The sequence below is a fragment of the Diplotaxodon limnothrissa genome, linkage group LG14 (assembly GCF_057381915.1).
Source record: "Diplotaxodon limnothrissa isolate DT_005_m linkage group LG14, D_limnothrissa_male_GT1.1, whole genome shotgun sequence".
NCBI classification, from domain to species: Eukaryota; Metazoa; Chordata; class Actinopteri; order Cichliformes; family Cichlidae; genus Diplotaxodon; species Diplotaxodon limnothrissa.
The window spans coordinates 2,122,964-2,149,631 of NC_140609.1; the positions used below are offsets into that span (position 1 = coordinate 2,122,964).

Here is a 26,668-nt window from a genome sequence, read left to right on the forward strand (position 1 = left end):
GTACACTGGCCTACCAGATACACCTGTACCCCCCCCCCCCCCACACACACACACACACACACACCAGCAAGCAGGAAAACAAGGGACAGCAGCACAATACATTCAATATACATATAGCATATAATATCAGTCCAAATCTGCTCATGGACCCTGGGTTCCTCAGACCCAGGGTCCATGACTCAACACAGTGCTGCAAGCTTATTGGCTCCATGTTACGCCACACTGATCCAGTAATTCATGGACTCAACATACTAAGTGTGTAAATTAGTGCATTGTTGGTCATTTCTGTATGTTAAAATACTTTTTCATTGATATTAGGAAATATTCTAATAATGTGTGATGGTGGATTTCTGAATGACCAACGTGGACAGCCGGATCTTTAAACTGGCGTTGAAAAACCACACACAGCTATGCTTGTCATAAATCTAGAGTTATCAGCAGAGGTATCGAAGGGGCGACTCGAAGGATTCGGCGAATGTTTTAAACCAAAATGAAAACATTTTGCATGGCGAGCATGTTTTGGTAGTATTGAAACGAGCCTTCCGCTGCTCTGTGGTCCCAGCAGCACTTATTTCACAGTGTTTTCTTCCATAGCCCTAGAATGATGCTAATTATTCGTGTAATAGCTTGGATTTGATGATTCATCAGAGCCACAGACACCCAGAACATGAATTAACAGGCCAGTTGTAAGGAGAGGCAGCAGGATGAGCTGATGCTGGGTGCGGTTCCTCCTGTGGGAGAGCTGCTTGCATCCTGTCCTCAATTCTTGTGTTTCCACAGAAACAACCGTGCATCAATATTCCCTCCCTGCAAACCTTCACTTCTTCTTCTGCTGCTAATCCTGGCGATCCTCTTCTAATAGGATAAAGGACAGTTTTACACGAGAAAGTATTACCAGCAAGACGTCCCCAGAGGCTAATGTATTAATCTGCCAGACAGAAGCTGCTGTGAATGTACTGCACAGACAGCTTTGTGAGTGAAAATCTCCAAGCCTCTGAGCAACCCTCTAAGGTGCCTAGAGTAGCAATAAAAGCAGACGATTGCACCCATAAAGCAGGTTTTTCCCAGCATCGCAGAGAATAACATTGTTGTCGGTCTGTAATATTATGTGGTAGATTCACCTCACAGAGCAAAAGCAAGCAGAGAACCACAAGTGCTCAAACCTGACATGAATCACATATTTCAGATGGGCTTTTTAATAAATATAATCTTTGTGGCTTCTGTATATATACACTGAAGCTCATTTGGATCCAGAGCATCTGCAGACACCTTTATTTGAAATAACGGTGCATTAATAAAACATGCTGCGTATTAAAAACAGTCTCTGAGTAAGTACGAGCTAAATTCTCTGTTTGCTTTGGCTGAAATAATTGTGTCACAATCTTGCTTTCAACATCAGCCCTAAAGCTCATTATGGCTGAGCACTAATGCAGCAATTACAGAGGGAGGGAGGGAGACGGCTAATGGATGGGTCACAGCTAGGAAGAGACTGTTTACCTCAATTTCTCCCTCATTTTCTGCATATGAGTCAGTGCCCTTCTGTACTTGTGCCTCAGCTCATATACTAATGTCCTGTTCGTAATGCATTTGTTCTTCCACATAGTCATCTTGCAGCTGCACGCTGAGGTTACCGCCGGCAACCCTCTAAATATGTCAGGGTGTTTCACTAATAACTTTATCTATAAAAGCCTGCAGGTGGAAATCAGAGGTCAGCTGCAGCAGCACCCATGTGCACATAAACACTGCTGTGCAGCTCACTTGCAGAGAAATGACACATGTAGTTTTATATTCTCAAACCAGCTGCATGTTTAATAATTAGCAGAGTTACCACTTTGCAGTTCAGAGGAAAATCTTTGATAATTCCACATTGATTGGAAATTGCCATTAAAGGATGAAAGCAAAATCAAAAGAAGACAAATTTTCCACGACTGTAACAGAACATGTTTGTGCTCATCAGGTTCCTTTCATTGCGACTTCTCACATTCGTGGGAAAATGTGAAAATGAGGTTTTGTTTTTGTTTTCTTTCAAAAACAAGTTTGTCTCTGTTCAAATAAGTTTGAGTCAGTAGTAATTAGACAATCCGCAATCAGTGTACTCACAGGCACTGCTAACAGCAAGCCACCTCCCTAATGTTCTCTCTACCCACTGCCTTGATAGCCTGGTCGCTGTTGTAGTCCTGCTTTTTTTCGTTTTATGAATCAATAAAGATTTATCAAGTACATAAAGTTAAAAAAAATACATTAACACTTTAAAACACTGTATTTCTTGTTGGAAGAGCACAATCTTCCTCTGTGCTGCCACGTCAGCGCTCAGTGCTACAAGACCGAGTGGATAGCGTAGAGATACAAACACTAGAACAGACTATAACAGTGTTCAGCTGATAAAAATGCTATCGTCTCAGCCATTTGGCGTGTTTGGTTGTGCTGACCACAAGCTTTTCAGGCTTTATTTCATTTAATGTGATAATTATGTCAGTCTCCATCTTTCTTGCTGATTCCTTCAATTCAAAATTGAGCTGTTATCTCTTCTCCTCCACTTTGTGTATACTTTCCTCTGGTTGCTCTCCTGCCCTTGTCAGTATTAACTCAGCTGCCTGCTGTCCCTGCAGCTGCCGTCGAGGCCTGCCTGGGTCACCTGCTGAAGAGACGAGCTGCTGGGTTTCTCCGCAGCGACAAGATCGCAGCCCTCTTCACCAAGGTCGGCAAAGTCTGCGACACCGCCGGCGAGGTTTGCCGTAAAGTGCAGGAGCAGCTCCAGCAGCAGGCTGATCTTACCAGGTTGGTCACGCAGATGTCGCCGACCCCTCCTGTTGCTTTGCTTTTACTGTCTGCTGTGCTGAATTCACCCAAATCTGTCCCGAGGCAGCCATGACGCATCGCTTACTAAATGCTTTTCGAACCCCTGTCATGATTCCACATTAAGGTTTCAGTTCATCACTTTATGACGAGAGCAGCAGGACCGTACCTGACTCCGCCACCATTAGTGCAAACGGAGTGAATCTGTCGTCTTAATTAGAAAGGGAGAGACTCTGTTCCCCATTTCAGCCCAATTTATGAAGGAGGATAAGAAGACTGTTAGTGTAGCCCTAATTATTCACCTGAACTTTAAATGATTAAGGGACAATAAATGTGGTAGCAGAGACAGTTTTATGACAGGGTGGACAGAATAACAGACAAACGAGGTCTCCCCACAGTTGATGCTGTTGCTCTGAAGATTACAGAAATGTGATCTGTGTTAGTTATGATAGCGATAAAGAAATCACACAAAAATCATCCAAGTTATTGCAACAGCTGCCCTAAATTAACATTAATGCTTCTGTGATGCCGAATGCACCAGTGTTTGCATGTTCTTTAACTGGAATGATATTTTAATGATAAAATAAAATTATTTTTATTATATAATGTTATCCATCCAAGCAAATTGTTATGTTTTGATTAAGATGGCAAATTATAATTACTGACTCGCTTTCCTGTACAGAAAAAAACGAATGAATGAATATGCTTGTTTCATTTCTGACTTCTCAGCGTCCACCAGGCTCAAATTTGGGTATAAAAACGTCTCTAATCTCAGACACAGTCCATGAAAATGCTCTAGGTCAGTATTTCCCAACCTTTTGGAGCCACAGCATGTTTCACATTAGAAAAACCACACAGCACACCAGGCATAGCGGAGTTAGCTCGGATTGTCCCCAGTTTACCTTTTTTGCTTTCTTATGATCACTATTCATGCTCGGCCTTCCTCTCGGTCCAGGACCAAGGTCAGACTGACTTTTTCCTTTTCAAATGACTATTACCGTAATTGTCGGGCTATAAGCCACTACTTTTTGCACCAGCTTTGAACCCTGCGGCTTTTAGTCAGGTGCGGCTTTTCTAAGGATTGTCCGTGATTTTTGTCATATCGTAAGACGATTTGTTTTGTTTGTTCCGCTGTTGTACGGCACTACGTTGCCTGGCGGAAGGGCATGTGATCAGACACAAAGTATCGGGGTTCAAGAGTGGTATGTTGGTCACGTGTCCGTCCGCCAGGCAACATAGTGCCGTACAAGTAGCGCGAAAAACAAACTTCAAAGTAGCGTTCAGCGGGAGTCGTGGATGACGAGCGGCGATAAACTTGCGAAAAGCAAGTTATGCTCAACTCCACCGGTGGATTCTGACAGCGTGGAAAAGTGTGAAAACATCCACGATCACCAACGGATTTCTAAGGGCTGGACTGCTGCATGATGGAGAGGAGGACACCGCCACGGCCCTTCTGAGGGTGTTCGACTCTGACACTGACAACGAGGATTTGTTTGGTTTTGAAAGTGACAACGAAGGAGAGAAGCGGAGAGTGGATGACGAAGCCATCCTGAGCCTGTTTGTATCCGACACTGGAGAAGAGGACTTTGGTGGTTTTAGTGCGCAGGAAGAAGAGGAAGATGGTGGTGAAGGACTGACTTTTCTTCTTGTTAAAGCCGTGTCACTGCACCTGAGCCTGAAAGGTAGTCCGGATCTATTTTTCTGGTGTGCTGTAGGTTATTGTTATGTACTACATTTGTTACTCATTTATGAAGCACAGTACATGTTTCCTACTTGTAATTACCGCTACTTGTACATATACCTAAAAAGTTATGCAAATATGTACCATAACTTGTTTTTCAAAATATTAACAAAAGGGGTGTGTCTCCAAACAGCCATCTCTTTCCTGACAATTCGCTTTGTGCATATTCTCTTACATATGATAAGTCAACATTGAAACACCTGCGGCCTTTAGTCAGGTGCGGCTAATGTATGTACAAAACAGGATTTTCCCCTGATTTTAGCTTCTGCGGCTAATATTCAGGTGCGCTTTGTAGTCCGGGAAATACGGTACATAAATTCTTCTTCATCTTCTCCTGTTTTACTGGCAGTTGGCACCATTTAATTAGAGCAGGTAGTTGTACTGCCCTCTAGTGGAAGAGAATGTAATTGTTCTGCCCTGATAGCTTAGAGTACTAATCAGGTGAAACCAGATAATCTTCCATGGCAAAGGTCTAGGTGATGTCAGACACCTGGAGACTTGGCGGGGAAAAGCGAATGGTGGCTCAGAGTTAAACAAATACTGGACTCAATCGATAAGCGACTGTCCAGCTTTCAGGTTTCAGCTGTGGGACTTTGTCACTTGTCTAACTGAGAATGTGACCCAGCTGAAGAAAATAAAAAAATAAAAGAGAGTGTCATCGATCTCCAGGCCCGTAGCATGAGATTACCTTCAGGTAACTTTTGAGGAGCAAAAGTTACCATTAAAACCTTCATGAAGACCCACCTGAAGCTTCGGGAAGACACTGTAAAGAACATCACCTTCCACCGTGTTCATCGCAGGGAGCCAGGAGACCGCGACCTGTTGTGGCCAAATTCAAAGATTTCATGAGGAGACGGTGAAGAGTCGCGACCCCAGCACCTCTCCCTGGTTGTATTAACGCCACTCCAGATGAGAATGCACTGCCTTTTTCTCTCCTCCTCTTCCCTTATCTGTCTAGCTTATTCATGTCAATTTGTTAATGCAACGTGACGTCATAACAGATCAATCACCCTCAGTCACCGCAGCGTAAACGTGACGGTTACTATGTTCTTGTTTTCCTTCGAGTTTCCCTTTCATCTCTGCCTCTTGGCCCTTTGCATGTTCTTCTTCCTTTTCTCTTCCCTCACTCTACAGATCAGCTGTTTTCCTACTTAGTTACAAACAGCGTACTCTTTTCACTCCTTCTCAACCCCAACGTCCCCCCAATTAGTTTTCTTTCTTGTTTTTCTGCTTCTGCACCCTTGGTCTTTACACAAAGATTATTTCATTTGCACACCACGATCACGCAGATACACACTCAGTGTCACCACATCCACTACATCATATAAGTTAATGTGCACACATATAATCAGACAACACCAAACACCACTCGGGTCTACATACTGCCACACTTTCTTACAACCGATCGACGTGTTTTTTCTCATTCACTTGAGCGTCAAATGCAGCGTTCAACATTAACTACACACACCCACAAACTATGGGCAGGATGAGTTGCAGCAAGAAAGCCATCGCTAGGACATCAGAATAAGACAAAGAGGCTTGCTTGGGCCATGAAACACCACCATTGGACTACTGAAGACTGGAAGAAGGTATTATGGACTCATGAATCAAAATTTGGATTTTTGTAGAATCTTTGTACGCCGTCGAGTAGGTGAAAGGATGGTTGCACAGTGTGTATCATCAACTGTCAAACATGGAAGAAGAAGTGTGATGGTCTGGGGCTGTTTTTCTGGATCCAGGGTGGGTGACTTGTACAGAGTGAGAGGCACCCTGAACCAAAAGGACTACCACAGCATTCTGCAGCACCATGCAGTACCCTCTGGTACCCACATAGCAAAATTGGTATGGCCCGGATCTGGACTACACAATGTGCCTACACAAGGCCCACATACCGCAAAGAATGACGGCCCTTTGGTGGCCCAGACCTGGTTTGCCAGAGGTGGCCCACACATGGGCCAGCACAAGGCCAGTTGCAGATGCACTGGTGGCCCTGTGCTGGCCCAGAACAGTTTCAGCTCTGGCCCCAGATGTCAGCCTAATGTGGGCCTTAATCAAGCCATGTAATAAGAACATGTGCCAGAATGTAATAATGCAAAAGTAACATGACGAAACTCTGTTTAGAGAGTGAGTGGACTGATTCTTGAATAACGCTTTTCTACTCTCCCAGATTACTCAAAGTGCTCTATACAACACGCCACACTCACCCAATAACAAACATGAGTAAACCGTCACTAGGTTTTGGATAAAGTGTACACTCACAAACCTGTCAAACCTGCATTTGAAACGTTGGTGTGTACTGTGTTCATCGCAGTACCACCACATTGCTAAGAAGACTGTCCCCATGAAGTGGAAAAACAAAAATAATCTTAGTATTAACCGATATAGAGCTCTTTTGCTGGACCATATTAGCCTTGAGACAGCCTCTGCCGCCACATCAGATCAATCTCTCTGGGTTCCTTTGATCGCTCCATCACCTAGTGGGGTTAGGGGGGCGTACGGACTTGGGGGGTCTGGCGGTTGCCTAGGGGTGGGTTTCTTGGGGGGTTCTGTGCAGGAGCTGTGGTTCTGACCAGAATGGGGCTTCGGTGACTCTTGGGTGGTGTTTTTCTGGCGGCTGCCTGGCCTGGTCACCGCTCTGCTCCTTGGCAGGTCCAGGGTGGGCTTGGAGACTTGAGATACAGGGGGCACTACGCCTTCGAATTAGGGTTCTGGTTGGGCCTGGGGGGTTTGGGCCGTGGTTGGTGCATGCGCTGGGGCCCTGCCCAAGCCCGGGGGTCTTCGGTGCATTGGTGGAGGAGGAGGTTTTTGCCATCTTTTTGCAGGTGCTCTCTACTTTGACTTTTGTTTGCTGGGTGATGCTGTGTATGAGCTAGTTTGTGCATATTAGCATATTTAAGTCATAATGGTAGACAGAAGAATTTGCTTGTAGTTTTTTTTAATTGTGAGATTTTTAAAAGATGTGCAGTAGCATTTTAAATTATTGACAACATCTGCCTGATTCCATCGATTCTGGGCTTATTGATTGAACTTGTTAAATTAGGTGTTTTCACTTCAAAGGCTACTGTTGCATTATTGTTAGTCCATATTTATGTTTTAAAGTTTCACTATCTTCATAACGTCCACTTAGGCCCGGTTGGGTTCTAGAGCCATAAAATTCGTCATCAAAAGCACAAAGGTCCACTAGGACGTCCAAATGCCTTCCAGTTTTTGTAAAACACACAACTGGAGATATATCTCCAGTGTCTGTCACCAGCAGACACAATATCAGCTCAGTTGAGTGTTTGCTAAGGATGAATGGTCTGTGTGCACACCGTGATAAGCCTCAGGTCTGCATTGAGGTCTGCATGTGAGTGTGTGGATTACTTGCATCTTTCTGCATGTGTGCCTGCAGATACAGACTATGATAAACTGCTTCATCTACAGGCGCAGAAGTACTAGCTGAGCTGTTTGCTTTTCCCTCTTTCCCTTGCTTTTCCCTCCCGAGAGACTGCACACAACATTAAAGCCTATTGTTGTGTGTAAATGTGGTTTGCACAAATCACATCCCTGTGCTAGAATCCATACATCCAGTCAAGCACACTCAGAACGAACACACACACACACACACACACACACACACACACACACACACACACTCCCAGACAATGCTCTCTGTCATCCTACCTCAGGGCTCCATCTCTCATTTACCCTGTTTGCCATGGCAACATGGTTTGGCCCACTGGCGGTGAAAGAATCGCTGAGCATGATGGGAAACGAGAGGCCAGAGAAAGAATATGAGCAGAGATCAACAGTGGACTAAAGAGTTATGGGGGTGAAGTGAGTAGTAATTACAGCAGAGCATGAGGGGTTTGACTTCTGTGTGTCACAGACTACAGTGGACAACCTGCCTCGATGCTTTCTCTTTATGATTTATTGTTTTACAACCATCCTTCTGTCACTACTGTGATAAGCTATCAGCTTTGTTGCCATTCATAAACTCTACGGGTGCAACTCACACATGCAGCTATTAGTGCAGTAACAGATGAAAAGAAGTGTCCAAAGCAGATTCTGAACCAGGCTGTGAACATGCTTTTTAATAATGTTATTGGCAGTGTTGGGACTAATGCGTTATTAAGTAACGCGTTACAGTAACTACGTTATTATTGTGGTAACGAGCACGGTAACTAGTTATTATGCCAAAATCAGGAACGCGTTACTCATTACTGGGATTTAGATAGGGTCGTTACTCGTTACTTCGTGTGGTGGCTATCGCGGAGCTTTCACAGATTCAGTAACATTAGCAAGTGGTGGAGGCCAGCAGGTGGATGAGGGAAGGGGAGGCAGGAGGAGAGACCCGAAGCGCTGCTGGTCCGAGAGTGTCAGCCTGTCAGGTGAACTGAACTTCAGGTAAGAAGTTATGACCTGCAGTCTCTCTGGGTCAGATATGAACCAAGTTTAGGTGGAGTTTATTTTCGTTATGCTGACTTTTTCGTACTGCGTGCTAGCTAGCATGACGGAGTTTCTATACAGCTGGGTGGTGCTATGTTACTGATGTTGAACTTTATTTTGTTCATAAGGTTAATTATTAGAGCTGCCAACCGTCCCGTAAAAAATGGAATCGTCTGGTATTCAGAGAAATTATTACGGGTTTCCTGTTGAGGTGAAAAGGAACAGTTTGTCCCGGACTTACTGAAATATCTGAGCCTGGCTTTTTAAGTAAGGGATGAATAACTGTATGCTTAAACTCACTTGGTACTTGACCTGACAAGAGGCTGGTATTGATTATGTTTAAAATATGTGGTCCAACAGTAGGAAACACCTCTTTCAGAAAACGGGGTGGAACGACATCATTCGGAGAACCACACGGTTTAGCACTTAACACAAGCTTCTCTAGTTCAGGTAGAACAATTTGCGCCAGAAACAGGAAACCAGCGGATGTCGTGCTAAACAGGAGCACGTTTAAGCTTGATCAGCTGTTGTTAGAATTTATTTAATATTAATTTCTAGTATCAGCTGATGTTTGCTGGAGCCACAGCTGTAAAGCTGCTGGTCATGATAAGGTTTGGTTATCTGGTGAGAGGGAAACATGAAGATGAAACCAGGAGATGTCCTTACTGAATCATCAGAGCTGTGATGGAGAAACAGGTTTACCTTTTAGGTGACATGAATGAGTTGAAGTTATGAACTGTTTCTGAGAGACAAATAACACCAGGATCCTTTTCTAAGTAGCTGACAGCTGGTAACTGTGCAGGGGCGGGTCTAGCAAAGTGTTGCCAGGGGGCCAGGTAGGGCATTAACAGGGAGAGGGGGGCACAAAGAAATACTTTTCTTTCTTATTCTCATTTAAAATGTCTCACTTTTAAAAAAAATAATTATCTGAGTCTTGCAACAAACGATTGATGCATATATACCATCAGAACTGTGCACATCACTGTCACAACAGTGTTTGTTTTCATTCAAAGGCTTTATGATTTTTCCTATAATGGCGGCCGGTCTCTAGTCAAAACGCCCGGGCTGATTTTTTGTCCCAGTCCAGCCCTGTATGCAGCTCATCTGCAGTCTGGTGTTGCCTACATCTTCCTATTCAGAAGGCAGAATTTCCGAGTTCTGAGTACAATCGAAAGCACCACGACTGCAGTTTTTGTGTTGGATGTAAAAAGCTAGGATAGAATCAGGCGTGGGATTTCTCTCGTGGAAATATGCACATTATCTTTTCCTTTGGTAGGTGGCACAGTGCACTTGTGGCAAGTAAGCAAGCTAGAAGACTGGCAATCTTGCTGGGTATCCAGTTATGGAAGCAACACATTAACAAGAGAATTCTGAGTAAAACCAAAGTTACTTTCCCTAGTAACTAGTTACTCTGAAAGTAACGAGTAACTTGAAGTAACTAAGTTACTTTTGATGGAAGTAACTAGTAATGTAACTAAGTTACTAATTTAAAGTAACTTACCCAACACTGGTTATTGATAATGCTCATTCCATGGGATTCTGCAGTTTTTGGAACTTCTCCCCTGACTTCATTTTTCAGCTTCAGCAGTCACTGCTTGGTTCAAAGATGCTTGGGAACCATTTGAATTCTAAGTCGGCTAATCGAGTGCCTGATGGGTCAGAGCGTAAGCCATGTTATTATAGATTCTCCTAAACACATCACATGCACGTAAAGTTTGTGCTATGACAACTAGACAGCTGTATGGATACACTTAGTTTGTGTGTGTGTGTGTGTGTGTGAGTCCTACTTTTTCACAGCCTGTTTAGTTTTGGATTAACGATTAAGAGTTTTGATGGTTACAATCTGGGATGAGTGATTTAGGAATACAGTAATGTTAGTGAATGTACTCAAAAGGAGAGACAAACGATGATGTCTCTCTTTATTTGTAGCTTTTATCCTACACATTGTCATGGTCCTGGGTCAGTTTGACCCAGCGTTTTGTGTTTCCTTGAAGTTCATTTTTGTGCCTTGTGTTTATTCTGATTTTGTATTAGTTTAGGGTTGAACCTGAAGTTCAGTGTTTTATCAGCCCTACCTGTGTCTGTCCTCGGTGCTCTGTTCATGTCCCCGTAGGGTTGCCAACCGTCCCTTGAAAAACAGAATCGTTCCGTATTTAGAAACAAAAGTATTGAGCTGAAAAGGGTATGCACTTTGTCAAATGGTTAAAAAAATAACTACACACACAAAAACAAGAGCTAAGAAATTCCCCACACTGGGAAGGGTGAAGACAATCGGGTCGCCCAGCCCTGGCCAATTAGGCGTCCTTTTTTTTTTTTTTCAGGGAGTTGGCAACCCTATGTCCCCGTGTTGTGTTGTAAATCAGTCTGTGTGTTTCCTGCTTTACTTTGAAGGCTCGTGTTCTGGATTTCCTGTTCTATTCTGAAGGTCTGTGTCTGTTGTCATTGTGTTCAGCTTGTGTCCTCCAGTCATTGTGTGTATTAGGTTCAGCTGTTCTCCCCTCCTGTGTGTGATTACCCGATTACCTTGTGGGTGTCGGTCTGTGTTCGTTGTCGGCTCGTCTGCGTTCTATGGTGTTTCGTTCCTGTCTCTGCGGCTCTCTGCCCCGCACCACTTTTGTATGCTCTCAGGTTTGTCGTTTAGTTCTCCCAGTTTAGGTTTCTTCAGTTGTTTTGTCATGCCTCACTGCTTGCTTGCCACTATCCCACCTTGTAAATAAACGTCACACTTCATCAGTCAGTTGCCTGCATTTTGGATCCTTTTCATTCCACTACACGACTGCTGGCCCAGCCGTGACACACATGAAATGGAAGTCACCACAGGGATACAAAAAACATAATAAATCAATGTCAGTAAAAATGCCAAGTCTGAAGCAGGTAAACAGGTGAGTGCTACTGTTAACTTGTTCTGTATGTCAGTATTAGGCTAAGCTAAAATATTTTTCTACAGATAAAAAAAATGTGGAGTGCTTTGTCAGATTTGTGGTATCTCTTCTCTCTGTGTATTTCCAGAATTTTACCCTCCCTCACTAAAAGCACCTTACATTTAAGCATTCTTAAGACCGTTTCTGATCACTGTAATCAAATCAGTTATTTGTTGACATTTTAGAATGTGTAAAGCCTAGAGACGAAGGAGAGACAGCACTGTGTGGGCAGCCATGTTTTCAGAAAGGATATTTACACAGTAAATCAAACCTCCTGAAACTACAAATAGATTACACTTATGAGAGAAGATGCTTTGAGGCAACACATCCACATTAAATGCATAATAGCCTGATGGCTTATGAATAATGCATGCACAGTGGGGTAATGTTATACTCCATTCAGTCAGCAACACCGTTAGTCTTTGGATAGACATGGTTTGTCACACATGGTTTTCATTCTCGAGTTTGGTATTTTGACTGCAACCAGCAGGATTTTTGCAGAGCCTAAATGTATATCTTTAGACAAGAAGGTGGAGTAATAAGTTGCTACTAATTGCTACTGCACATTAATAGTATGTGTTAGAGATGGACCGATCCGATATTACGTATCGGTATCGGTCCCATACTGACCTAAATTACTGGATCGGATATCGGAAAAAAATAAAAAATGTAATCCGATCCATTAAATATCACGAAAGCACCTCACAAAACTTGCAACACGCCGTAACTCACCTCAGAACGTTAGCACGTCGGAGCAGTATGCATCACGTGATAGCGCGGCTGTGGCATGCGGGACCTGTCGGTGGTCTGGATAGCATTTGGAGCTTCGCTAGCAACCCGGCATTTCATCTCCGACAAAGTTATCCCGAGAGAAGTAAAGCAAGTGTGTAAGTCCATCTCTGAATGTAAAGCATTCCTGCGTTAAGCTTAACAAGCGATATATGGAGCGACTGCCTCTTCTTGCTGCTACTTCAATCATGAAACTGCTTAATGATCAGCTGATCGGCTTTTCTGTCGCGAGTCCGTGTCTCTGGTTTGTTTTTGGCCCACTTTGCACCAGAAAGAGGAAACCAGCGGCTGAACAACAGCAGCACGTTTAAGCTTGATCAGCTGTTGTTAGAATGTATTTAATATTACTTTCTACTCGAGGATCTTTTTCTACGTAGCTGACGGCTGGTAACTGTGCAGGGGCGGATCTAGCAAAGTTTAGCCAGGGGGGCCGATAGGGCATTAACAGGGAAAAGGGGGCACAAAGACATACTTTTCTTTCTTATTCTCATTTAAAATGTCGAGCTTTTAATAAATAATTATCTGACACCCAAAGTTTTAATTTGATGTAAAATGAATAGAAGTCAATTACTGTATATAGTGACTATTAAGTCTAATATAAATACCCTAGTAAGCTATAGTACTTTTTCCTTTGGGAAGGTACCATCTGTGCAGTCTGCAATTTTGTTGAAGAAAGATGTTGAATCTATTTAATATTTCTTGAAAAATAATTGATTTCTGTGCCTTTTTTTTCACACTGCATCAAATTAAGGTTGATTACGTCGATTAAGCATCATGAGGTGGAGCGTGAGGGGTGGTTCCCTATTTTTTATTTATTTATTTTTGTTGTTGCTGGGAGTTGGAACCCTATTAGTTAGGTTGCTTAATATTTATGCTAAGTACTCTTTAAAATACCAGAATAGAAATTTTTGCGTCATAACTTTTGCACTGTCCACTTCCTGCTGTGACAAAACAAATTTCCCACGTGTGGGACTAATAAAGGTTATCTTATCTTATCTTATCTTATAGGGAGGATGGTGCAGGTTCAAGTTTATTAGATTGATCAGTATTGCTGAACTATGAAATATTTTTTTTTGCATACAGGTATAACAGAATAGCTTTAGTGTAGTTGTTGTTTTAAACTTGAGTATGAACTTATACAAAATGCAGCAAGATATTTAAAAAACAGTTTTGTTGATTAAAAAACACTATATCGGATTCATATCGGTATCGGCAGATATCCAAATTTATGATATCGGTATCGGTATCGGACATAAAAAAGTGGTATCGTGCCATCTCTAGTATGTGTAAGATTTCACTGACCAGTGCATAACTATGAGTTAGCCTGATGGTTGCTGTGAGGATGATGATGAGAAAGCTGGTGGATTAACCCAAAACTCCACGTGAGGAGCTTGTTAATGATCTGAGAGCATCAAGAACATGTCTGAAGTTTGCCAGTGAACATCTCATCGACTCAGAGAAGGCTTGAAGCAAAGTGCTGTGGTTAGATGGAACCAAAACCGAACTCTTTGGAATTAACTTAAGCTCCTGTGTGCATCTGCTACGGAAACAGGATGACTTCACTGCATTATGAGGCCAATGGATGGGGCCATATTCTGCAAAATCTACACAAGAACTTCCTTCCCTCTGCCAGAAATCTGAAGCCAGGCCATGAATGGGAATAATACTTAACCAAAACATGCTGCCAAAGTATGAACATTAAGGTCATCAGTCCAGATCTCACTCCTATGCGGTCTTTGAGTCTGACGTTATTAGCCATGTCTGGGCCCAAACTGTGCTGCAGGTCCCTGAGTCACACAATCACAGCAGCATCACTGAAGCCTTTCATCTTTAATAAAATGATCAGCGTTCTGCTCTACCAGGTGTAACAATTAAGTTTAACATCCAGGCATCCATGAAAACGGAATTTATTAAATTTAACGGAGATGAAGTTAGCAGGAAGTTAGCTCGCTAGCTTCCACCTAAACATGATATAGCATGTTCTGACTGAGAGATTTCTGAAAGAATTCAAACGTACAGCTCTGCTATCACTTCCAACACAAATGAAGACAGAAAACTAAACAGCAGTGACGTTTGTTGGGTTACTGAATTTGGGCTACCTGGTATATAATGATCATGTGCTACGCAATGGCGTGTCCAGCGGGGTGGCCTGGGGGGGCCACCCCGCTGACTGGCCACCCCAGGTGCCACCCCAAAGGCAAAACAATACAATTCAATCAAATATCAAATGTCCGATTATGTTTTCACGGTGAAGCTCAGATATCCGAGTGTAACTGAATGCAGCATCGCTTCTGCGCTATGTGCATCACGTTAGCAAAGGTAGGAGAGCCAAGCACGAAAGACGCACCGCAGGAAACAATTTTTCGGTGAAAGAAAATGAGGACAGAATAAATGTCCCGGTAAGTAATATTAAGTTTGTTGAGTTTAGTAAACTTCGGTGAAATTAGAATACCAAGGAAAAAATAACACTTAAAGAATTATTGCAGCTGTGGAATATTTCAGACAGTTTGCTACAGAGGGCTAACATAAGAGTTATGAGTTATAAGATATAATCTAAGTCGTAACGTTGCTGTATGGAGCTGCAGATTTGGTTGCAGGTTAACATAGCTGGACTGGCCATCGGGCATACCGGGCATATGCCCGGTGACTTATTTTTTATTTTTATTTTGTAATGGCATGAACAATGAGAGGTGGTGGATTGGCCAGATGCAGGTCGATGTGTAGAAATAACTCCGTTGTTTGGTGGTGGCTATGGCGGGGCTTCCACAGAGGCAGCAGGTGGATGAGGGAAGGGGAGGCAGGAGGAGAGCCCCGAGGCAGCCGCCGGTCCGAGTGTCAGGTGAACTGAACTTCAGGTAAGAAGTTATGACCTGCAGTCTATCTGGGTCAGATATGAACTAAGTTTAGGTGGAGTTTATTTTTGTTGTGCTGACTTTTTACCGTCAGTTGCAATAACTCATACTGCCCGAGCTAGCATGACGGAGTTTCTGTACAGCTGTTCAGTTGCTATGATGTTACTGATAGTGAACTTTATTTTATTCATAAGGTTAGTTAGTAGAGTTGCCAACGGCTCCTTAAAAAAATGGAATGGTCCCTCATTCAGAGAAAATATTACACGTTTGGTGTTGAGCTGAGAAGAGACGCAGTTTGTCCCGAACTTTAGCTAGAATGGAAAAAGACACAAAGCTGGATTTATTCTGTGTGTTTACGCTGCACAGCTGCCTCTTCTCTCATCTCCCCCTCCCTCTCCTGTTTCTACTTCAATCATGAAACTGATCAATGATCAGCTGATCAGCTTTTCTCTCTTGTTTATTTATCGCCCACTTTGTGCCAGAAAGAGGAAACCAGCGGATGTCGCGCTAAACAACAGCAGCACGTTAAAGCTTGATCAGCTGTTGTTAGAATTTATTTAATATTAATTTCCAGTATCAGCTGATGTTTGCTGGAGCCACAGCTGTAAAGCTGCTGGTCATGATGTCGGTTTGGATATGTGGTGAGAGGGAAACATGAAGATGAAACCAGGAGATGTCCTTACTGGATCATCAGAGCTGAACAGGTGATGGAGAAACAGGTTTACCTTTTAGGTGACATGAATGAGTTGAAGGGAAGTTATGAACTGTTTCTGAGAGACAAATAACACCAGCATCCTTTTTTACGTAGCTGACAGCTGGTAACTGTGCAGGGGCGGGTCTAGCAAAGTGTTGCCAGGGGGCCAGGTAGGGCATTAACAGGGAAAGGGGGGCACAAAGAAATACTTTTCTTTCTTATTCTCATTTAAAATATCTCGCTTTTATTAAATAATTATCTAAATCTTACAACCAAAGTTTTTATCTGACGTAAAATGTATAGAAATCATACATATACCAACAAGACTGTACATCACTGTCACAACAGCGTTTGTTTTCAGTCAAAGTCTTTATGGCTTTACTACCTGGTGGGTCGGTCTGTAGTAAAAATGCCCAATTTTTCTGTCCCAGTCCAGCCCTGCAGGTTAATACTGGCAGTGTCACCATGCCAGCTGACTGTATTTCATCGTCAGCCAGTGTTGTTCTTTATCAATATTACCAAAGTTTACCATAAGGCAGCATAGAAAGTATTTACTTGCTTTCAGGTTTTATTCAAATGTTAGTCTTTTCAGTTGTTTCCCCACTTTTTTCCTGTTTCAAAATCAAACACCAGTTTGTGAGAAGATTCTTCTTTTTTTAACAGGCAGATAAAGTTTTACATTGGCTAATTTGTCAATTGTTTGTTACAAATGTTCGTATTTTAATATTCAAAAATGTTTTTGCCCAAAACATATGTGCACTACATGTCAGTAAAAATGCTATGCAAATATTGCTGTCCTTGAATGCTGAGTAAACACTGACAAAGCACTGATTGCATCTCTTGTACTTTATCAACGCAGTATCTAAAAACTTTGCACCGTAGTGGTTAAAATCTCATTCTAATAAGAGTTAAAAGCTCATTCGGTTATTAGGTTTATAGGATTATTGAATTATGGTTAATGGTTGGTAGAATTTTTTTTTTAAACATTATCTGCCAATTACATCTGCCACCCTTCTCCAAATCTGTGCCCCTACCTGGCCCCCCCAACAAAAATTTTCTAGACACGCCACTGGTGCTACGTGATCGCTAGCGCGACAAAGTTATGTTAACATAACATAAACAGTGAAGCTGAAGGATGAACGCTAACTTTTTTCCACTCGATAAAAGTTAACGTGAGGGTTCCTGATGGTTAGGGACAAATGCAATCGCATAGCAGGATGCTGTAAACGGACCAAACGTCAGTCAGGAGAACAACTGAGATAATCCATCCACAATACGAGGTTAGTCATTAATATACTGCAACAACATGGGAACAGAGCAGCTGTGAAAACTGAGATTTTTAAAACTCCTTTTTTGCGTTTACGTGTGGACGAGGAATACAGAGTTGGTCACGCAACGTCAAAGGTATGTGCCTTTTTCACGTCACGCTGTGGCCACGTTATTGTTTACATGAGATGAATTGCAGAATGATAGAGACGAAATGCTGTTAATCTGACTGTCTGCAGGTTTTACACACAGTTACTGTCCCTCCATTTACAAAGGCAGAGGCGTCACAGTGTCATTATTTTACATGTAGTTGTTTTTTTCCCTGTGTAATAATATTCAACATTGCGTCAATACATTTTTAAAAAATGCCTCTCTGTGCAAAATGGGTTTAAAAACATAAACAGCTGTGAGATCCTGTTTGTCCGTGATTTGAACCGGGGAACAAATCGTGGCAGGATCAGCCTGATGTTATTTGTATCCCGCTGTAACTTTACTGTATAAAGAGCAAACATCTCCAAACTGTCAGGAGTAGTGAGTCATTACAAAAAGTGTTTGTGAACTAAAAATCAAGAATGTGGGATCCTGTTTGTCCGTGATCTGGAGAGCCCAGCGCTGCTTCCGACAGGGAAAACTAATTCTGTCACAGAGACCTACCTTGGCACATCTCCTGCTTTGCGTTTGTGTGGGAGCCCCGTCAAAAACCTGTCCATGATGCTAGCAGTGTCCAAGCGTTTGTTTTTTTTGTTTGTTTGTTTTTTCACACCACGCCCCCCCTGCAATGGCTCTGCGCCCCCTAGGGGGCGGGCCCCACACTTTGGGAACCTCTGAGTTAGGCAGTTTGGAGACAAAGTTAGAGAGACAAGGTGGAGATGGTTTGGAGATGTGCAGAGGAAGGACACTGGAAATACTGGACAAAGGATGCCAGGCAGGAGGAAAAGAGGAAGCTGAGAGAAGATTCATGGATGTAGTGAAGCAGACGTCTGTGACGATAGAGTGAGGCAAATGATCCTCTGTGGCGAGCCCCGAAGAGAGCAGCTGGAAGAAGAACGCTATTCTCTCGGTCTCACACACACACACACACTCACACACACACACACACACACTCACACACACACACTCACTGGGGGATTGCTATCATCGTGACTGTGGCAGCCGAGCCACATTCAGCACAGACGCACAAACGCATCCTCATTAGCTTGTAGAAGTGTGTGTGTGTGTGTGGCTTTGTTTGATTGCTGTTGAAACACCAAAGATCAAACTCAGTCGGAGATGAAAGTGCTCGTCTCTCAGCCTGATGTTAGTCATCTGTATCCAGATTCATGAAATGCTTCTCACAGCTCAGGTCCAGAATAAAAGGACACATTTTGCTTGACGTTGAACAGATTTACTAATAAAGCAGCCGGTGTTTAGCTATTATAAATATTAATAAGTTATAATGGGCTATAGTAAGTATTGTGCTGTTAAATGCTGCCTCCTCATGGCCAAAGGTGCAATTTTGAGTCAGCCTTTGCACAGCGTATAAAACAAATTCATTCCTTGTTTGCTTGTGTTACTGGAGACCATTAATGACATTTTCAGATACTTTATGAGGTCTTGAAGCAAAATCTACATACATCCAATAATGTTTGTCAGGGAAAAAAAGTTTTTTTTTTAATTGTAATTATCAAATATTAAATGCTTTTAAAGAGGCAGGAAAAAACTAACTGGTCAAATGCAGCATAGCTGAGCATGAGCTGTGTTTCACGCTCCACACCTGTTCTTTGTATAATTATTTAATTTTCACTGAGCTGAAAAACAGTCTGTGTGTTAGCTGGAAGTGCAAAAGAAAATCGATAGTCATAATATTTGTCAGGTAAATGTAAAAGAATGGTCCAGCTTAGACACTCTGGTCATGTTTGTGCATTTAAGATTTACAGGTATTCAGTTTTATTTACACAGCGCCAAATCACAACAACAGTCGCCACAAGGTGCTTTATAATGTAAGGTAAACCCTACAATAATAGATACAGAGAAAAACCCAACAATCATGTGACCCCCTATGAGCAAGCACTTTGGCGACAGTGGGAAGGAAAATCTCCCTTTTAACAGGAAGAAACCTCCAGCAGAACCAGGCTCAGGGAGGGGCGGGGCCATCTGCTGCGACCGGTTGGGGAGAGAACAAATGCTCTCAAAGGTTGGGGAGAGGTTGAGAGGTATTGAAATAGATACAGTAAGTTAGTCATTGTTATAACGTATCTTCTGCAGAGCCGTTTGAAGGCAGAGAAGTGTAAAAATGGAACTGTTTTGCCCATTTTTCAAATCTCACATAGACTCATTGTAACATTGTAACGTGTCTTTTATCCTTATCCATGATGTTTATTTATTCTTTATCTGTAACTGATAAAGTTTAGGTTCTTTTGCAGGTTGAAATTTATATAAGTGTAGGTCAGCATCAGCCGTAGAAATCCTGTGTGTCATGAGCGCTCCTGCAGGCTGGTTAATTACAGTAACTGGTGCTTTGTTGTGCAGGAGAACCCAGAGCGTGGGCCACGAACCCCTGAGGAGACAAGGCTCTTCCACCACCAGCCGGCCCCCTCAGCCCCTCTCCGCCCAGGCCATCAAACACATCTGGGTCCGCACGGCTCTCTTCGAGAAAGTTCTGGACAAGATTGTGCAGTACATTGTGGACAACTGCAGGTGAGTTTGTTTTACTGTCTGGTGTTGCCCTGTGGTGACTCACAGCAACCTACTCCAGGCTTTGTTGTACCTGAATAAATGATCTATTTATGCGGCCCATTCTTCTCCTGTGTTTGCTTTGTTCTGCGTTCTGTCTGGCTAACAACCACTGTGTGTTTCGACAAGCTGTCCACACACTGCAATTCACTGATCAAAGCTTCAGACATGAAGTGCACTGATGGGGTTCACAAACATGGCAACGGTTATCAGACAACCCTAAACAAGACTTGTGCGGTTTTGCTGTTGTATAGTTCCTGTTAAAAGCTGGGCAAATATTGTAAAGTCGGCGTTGTGTTCAGACAGCTGCAGCGGAGGTGATCTAATCTGATGTAAGACGCCCACGGTGAATGTCAAGGCCTCAGAAGTCCCTCAGAAGTAAAGAGCATCAAACAGCAACCTTAGTAAACCTTTATTCTGGCCTTTGTTGTGAAGCCTGCAGACCTCAGTGCTCTTCTCACTGTGTTTACAGGTTTCACTGGGCCTAACATCACACATACTGGGAAACAATATTGTTTCAGACGCGATGAGTGTTGGGGGTTTAGCTGTATAGGACATCCTAGCTGCTGATGCGTAAACTTATTATCCTTCCTCGTCCTTATTGGGAGGGAAGTAGAGATTTTTAATTTAACGCTGGTGTTGGATCAGCTCTCAGTATTGACAGATGCCTGAAGCCAGGGTATATTTATTTTATCGGGGATGCATCCTTAATGCACAGGCATATCTTCAACCTTTGAGAAATCACAGCACTTGGAAATAATGTGCGCGTGAATCAGCCGTCCAACCTTAACCGTCACGGTGAAGCACTCGGCCAGCGCTAATACACAGAAACGAGCCCATCAGTGATTCTTCTACTCACTCGGTCCTCTGGGTGTGCTGCTGCATTCATCATGTGCATAAAGTGTCACTGCAGCTTCTATACACTTACAGCAATCACACTGTTGAGTCAAGTGAAGGGGATAATGGGTGTGATCTCCTACACTTGGAGTATTTGATCACTTTTAAAGATGAACTGAGCAAACAATTGGTGCTTTGTCCATTTATGCTGTTTGATATTATCTTGTGTTTGCCAGACTTTTCTCTGACCTGCTCCCTGCCACATCCTGCGATCTGTTACGCCCCCTGTACGTCTACCTGTGCATTAGGCGGTGGCTCTAACCTGATGTTGAAATGCTTATCCTTAAATGTAGTCTTAATTTGTAATGAAGGTGGTGAGCTCAGATTGTATCTGTGGCAAAACCATTTCTGCTGCATGTTCTCTGCCACGCTCCTCGGGTGAAGTAGAACTCACTGTGTCATCCTGGAGGACAGAGTCATGGTGAACTCCCACAGAAACTACTGGGAACTGCTCACTCAGAGCGCTCTGTGGAAGTTTGGTGTTATTCAAATACAAGGTCACATTGTAGCTATTCAGCATGAGTTACCACGGTGATTTACACTGGAGCCAGCCAGAAACCACATCTTCTTAACCCATGTGATGGATCTGTGATGTAATGCAGCCACTACATATGAGTGAGGGGTGGTGATGTAATCAGGCAGGTGTGTCATCTGAGTTTCTAGCATGCGTTGCTGAATCCTTGCCTGTTCTTGGATAGTTGACAGATCATACTTTAACCTTTAACCTGCGCTCATCACCTCCAAACTGATCATATCTAGTGACGTGTTTCTTTCTTCTCTGTGTTTCTGACGGCAGTAAATACTATGAGAGGGAAGCTCTGATGCATGACTCAGTCTTTGGGCCCATCTTGGCAGCCCTACTAGGTGAGTATGTTAATGTATTTAATCACCAGAGGCCAGTAAAAAAGCATGCACAGCTGATCATCCAGGTGATTGTTCATATATTCATTTAAATTTGCAAACAAATACACAAGACAGCATTTTCATAACTGTTTGGAATTGGACAGCAGGCAGAGACTCGGAATCAGAGACACCGGGCAGTCAGACAGGAACAGGAAGCAAACAGCTTTGCCAGCTTGAGCAAACTAGAAAAAGTTAACTGCGAGACAGACTGGTGAAGAGAAAATAAACACTTTATCATCTCTGACTAAAGAGGGAGTTCGGGACACTGATGAGGCAGATAATGAGTGCTGATGAGGGGCGGAGCAGAGTATAGTCATGAACAGCTGGGACAGAGACGCACATTAATGTGTCCAAACACCTGCTGCATATTTGCTCCGCGCTGACAGAAAGAACTGAAACCATTTATGTAATGTATATGCATTCATATGGCACTTTTCTAGTCTGACCATTTAAAGTTCTTTAGACTGCTGCAAGCCATATTTTTGGTGTTATTGTACCATTGATATTATTAGATTACTGATATGTAAAAGAAAAAAAAGTCCCGTACACAGGTATAAATACTGTTTGTCCACACAGGCTTTACTTGGAATGCAGCACAGGTGCATTTGGAAACTTACAGAATTTTCCGTACTATAAGGCGCACTTAAAATCCTTTAATTTTCTCAAAAATCGACAGTGCGCCTTATAATCCGGTGCATCTTATGTATGAATTCTGGTTGTGCTTAATAATAATAATAATGGATTGCATTTATATAGCGCTTTTCAAGGCACCCAAAGCGCTTTACAAAGCCACTATTCATTCACTCTCGCATTCACGCACTGGTGGAGGCAGCTACAGTTGTAGCCACAGCTGCCCTGGGGCACTGACAGTCTGCATTAGCATTAGCTACACAGCTATGTTAGCATAGCATAAATACAGTGAAGCAGGAGGATGAACGCTAACTTTTTTCCACTCGTTAACGTGACGGTTCCTGATGGTTAGAGACAAATACAGTCGCATGGCAGGATGCTGTAAACGGACCAAACGTCAGTCAGGAGAACAACTGAGATAATCCATCCACAATACGAGGTTAGTCATTAATATACTGCAACAACATGGGAACAGAGCAGCTGTGATAGAATACAGCATTAATGAATCAATGGTACAGAAGTGGAGGAAGCAAGAAGAATGAGTTGAATAAAGTTTGATTTATCTGACTGCTTTGTTTCGCTTAATGTGCCTTATGGTCCGAAAAATACGGTACATTTGTGCCACACTGTTTTATCTACTAAGGTTGCCGGTTCGAGCCCCGGCTCCGACAGTCTCAGTCGTTGTGTCCTTGGGCAAGACACTTCACCCGTTGCCTACTGGTGGTGGTCAGAGGGCCCGGTGGCGCCAGTGTCCGGCAGCCTCGCCTCTGTCAGTGCGCCCCAGGGTGGCTGTGGCTACAATGTAGCTGCCATCACCAGTGTGTGGATGTGTGTGTGAATGGGTGGATGACTGGTTGTGTAAAGTGCTTTGGGGTCCTTAGGGACTAGAAAAGCACTATACAAATACAGGCCATTTTACTAGTGAACCATTGTGATGACCTGGTGAAATATGCAGGGTCGAGCCCATCTCTCACTACATGCCAGCCCTGATTTACTTTGGACAGGAGGACAGGATTATACAATATTGTTAGCAATGAAGAATCCTCTCTAATATTGTTATTTGATCAAAATTCAATCAAGAATTCGAATACGTGCACACAGGAGCATGTCGTAGATACGCTGCAGGTTTTCCATCACATATACAGAAATGAGCAACATCAAATGTTTGCTTAAAGACCGTGTATGTGTGTGCTGTCTTTTTAGTGGGGCCGTGTGCTCTGGAGTACACGAAGCTGAAGACTTCGGATCATTTCTGGACAGACCCCTCAGCCAATGAGCTGGTTCAGCGCCATCGTATTCACGGGGCCCACCGCGGCCAGGACGTCTTAGCCGGCCACCGGCCTGCTCTGGGGGTTAGTACGGGGCATCCTCTGGAGGTGTTGTTCTAAGGATAGATCATCGGCGTGTGTAGGATTGGTTTTCTCGTAGGAGTCGTTCGTTGTATAAACTGGCTGTTTGCTTCTTTTCTAGATCCGCAAAAGGCAGTCGAGCGGCAGCATGTCAGAGGACAGGTTTGCTGCATCAGCGAGGGAGTATGTGGAGTCTCTTCACCAAAACTCCAGAACGCACCTGCTCTATGGCAAAAATAATGTCCTTGTGCAACCGGTACATCTCACTGACACACAGTAACTTTGCTGTTTTTGTCCCATCATCCTCTGGAGTGCTTTCAGTTCCTCCACAGTCTCACAGCCCAGACATATAGTGACAATACTTGTACTTTGGTAAAGGGTCATATCTCAGTCCAGTCTCATATTGGATCCTACAGTTTTTCAAACAAGCCGCTGAGAGTGTGTCTTCACTTTGACCAAACTTTACATCCATCAAAAAAACCATAAAAACTTGATTTGTTATGTTTTCTTTTGATTTATCCAAGCAGAAAGTTTGGATATATTCCTTTCTATTACTAGGACAAAGTCTGCTGCGTTATGGACTTTTTCTCTGCAGCACTGATTTTGTGTTGCACAGCTAATTCTGTCACACAGCAGTGTGCAACACAAGAAGACACTATGTCAAATATTGCAACATTATCAGCAAAATAATATCTGCTAACACAGCACGACAGCTAGACTTTATGCTGCACGCTCACATGGAGCCTTGAAAACAAGTAAGAACCACATATTAGCAGCTTAATTAGACTCAAGTGCTGATGAAACGGGTGAAAAGAGATAAAGAAATAAATATAAGGCACAGGATGTGCTCATTTCAGTATGTTTCATCAAGTTTTAAAGTCAGTCTGTTCTGCTCTAATATAAAATCAGATGATTCAGCTCATGTTGGCTGAGTAAAGAACAAAGCAGTGACGGAAACAGCAGCTCTGGATGATCCGCGGCTATTTCCAGTCGTGTGACAGCGAGCTGTGTGTATCAGATGCATTTCACTACATTAGTGTGCGGCTGACGAATATAAGCAAGAGGAGGGGAAACGCAAATGTAAGGATGTAACACTTTAATGTCCCACGAGAAATCAATCGTAACAGTTGAGGAACGATAATGAAAAATACTCTTTGATTCTTTGTAAATCACAGTTACAGTTACAATGTTTCAAGACATGCTGAGCAGTTTCAGTCCCCCATACTGCTTTTTATTTCTTACACTAAGCTGTGTTTCATACATTCAATCGTACAAACACAGACAGTCTTAGAGCAGAATAAAATGAACTATGTCTATAGTGTGTGTGAGATATAATGTGACAGCTTAGAGCTTAGCTTTCTGAAAAAATCTTGGCATAAACTTTGATAAAGGTTGAAACTTTGTGTAGCTGTCAAAGGTTGCAGGGCTGTGTAGGCCCTGAAGCTGCTGCTTTTTTAGAATAGCAGCAGTAATCCTTGGAAGCCTACACACTGTACGTGCAGCGCCCACTCAGCTTGTCCTGCAGGCAGAGAGGACCCTAACGCAGGCCCCACAGGCTGACAGGATAAACAAAAGCAAACCTTTATTTAGGCAAAGTCCAGAAAGTCAGTATCCATAAAAAGAAACGGCAAACTAATCCTTCAACTGACAGCGAGCGCACCGGGAAACCACAGGACAGAGGGAGGAATAAGTCGTACACACACATGCAATCAAGGGAGGTAAAGCTGAATCCAAGATAAATGGGACAAAAAAGACCGGGGATAGAGGGGAGGAAGACTACATTTCAAATTCAAACCATAAAGAAACCAAACAGGAAACAGCTGTTATAAGAAAAACTCAAATCACAAGAATCCCAAAAAAAACCCCAAAACTCGCGTTGAAACCCCGAAGGTCCATCACCGAGCTGCTAAAAGCACAAGTAGTAGAACTGTGCTGCACAGTAGTGTGTGTGAGATCTCTGAAATCACATCTTGCTTCTGCCTGCGTTGCTCCAGCACGTTTGGCCCTGAGCACGTACGCCTCCCAAGATGCCTTTCTCCGAGCCCCGCTGACAGACATGCAGAGAAGTACAGCACTCGCTGCACTGGTGTGCAAGAGCAGCTCTCTCATCGTGAGCTACCGATCGGCAATGACGTGAAAACCACAACAAGTGAAGCGACCTTGTTACAATGTGAGGGATGTGGATGTTACTCTGACATGTGACACCCACATGAACTCAGCCTGGTATCGTCCACATTTCTGATGATTGAAATTCCATCTACTGAACTGCGAACAGGACTGAAAATGTGTTAGCAAAGGGATCCTGGAATCGCAACTGAACATTAGCGCAGTTTGTTGGTCTAGGAGATACTTGAAGGCACACGAGTACTTCACAGAGATCACGAGGATAAATTCAGGCTTTTGATGTGGCTTAAATATAATTTTTAAACCTGGACCGTGTGACATCATCACACTTCCAACAAATTAGATTCAGAAAAGTGTGATGAGTAGATGACAATAAGAAAATAAAAGCTAGAGAAAGTCTGTGGGAATAAATGTCAGAGTTGGGCAATAAACAGTTTCCTTAGTTTAATAAATCAGAAACATGAATCAGTGGCTGATGAGCTCATCTTACTAACACCAGATTATCAGGGTGTGTTAAATAAATGCTGGGATCATAGAGCACACAGAGCTCAAAGCAGTTTCTGGTG

General features: G+C 43.0%; 1 protein-coding gene across 3 annotated transcripts in view; it reads left to right on the plus strand.

The window, feature by feature from the left end:
• sgsm2 (small G protein signaling modulator 2) overlaps positions 1–26,668 on the plus strand; it is a 93,235-nt gene that overhangs the window by 49,481 nt on the left and 17,086 nt on the right. For 2 of the 3 annotated variants that reach the window (XM_085370456.1, XM_085370455.1), the window contains 5 exons: positions 2,610–2,778; positions 19,996–20,163; positions 21,893–21,960; positions 23,833–23,981; positions 24,100–24,234. In XM_085370456.1, the coding sequence (XP_085226582.1) occupies positions 2,610–2,778; positions 19,996–20,163; positions 21,893–21,960; positions 23,833–23,981; positions 24,100–24,234 (689 nt within the window). Of the gene's footprint in view, positions 1–2,609; positions 2,788–19,995; positions 20,164–21,892; positions 21,961–23,832; positions 23,982–24,099; positions 24,235–26,668 lie in introns of all 3 variants that reach the window. The other variant, XM_085370454.1, reaches the window with a different exon arrangement.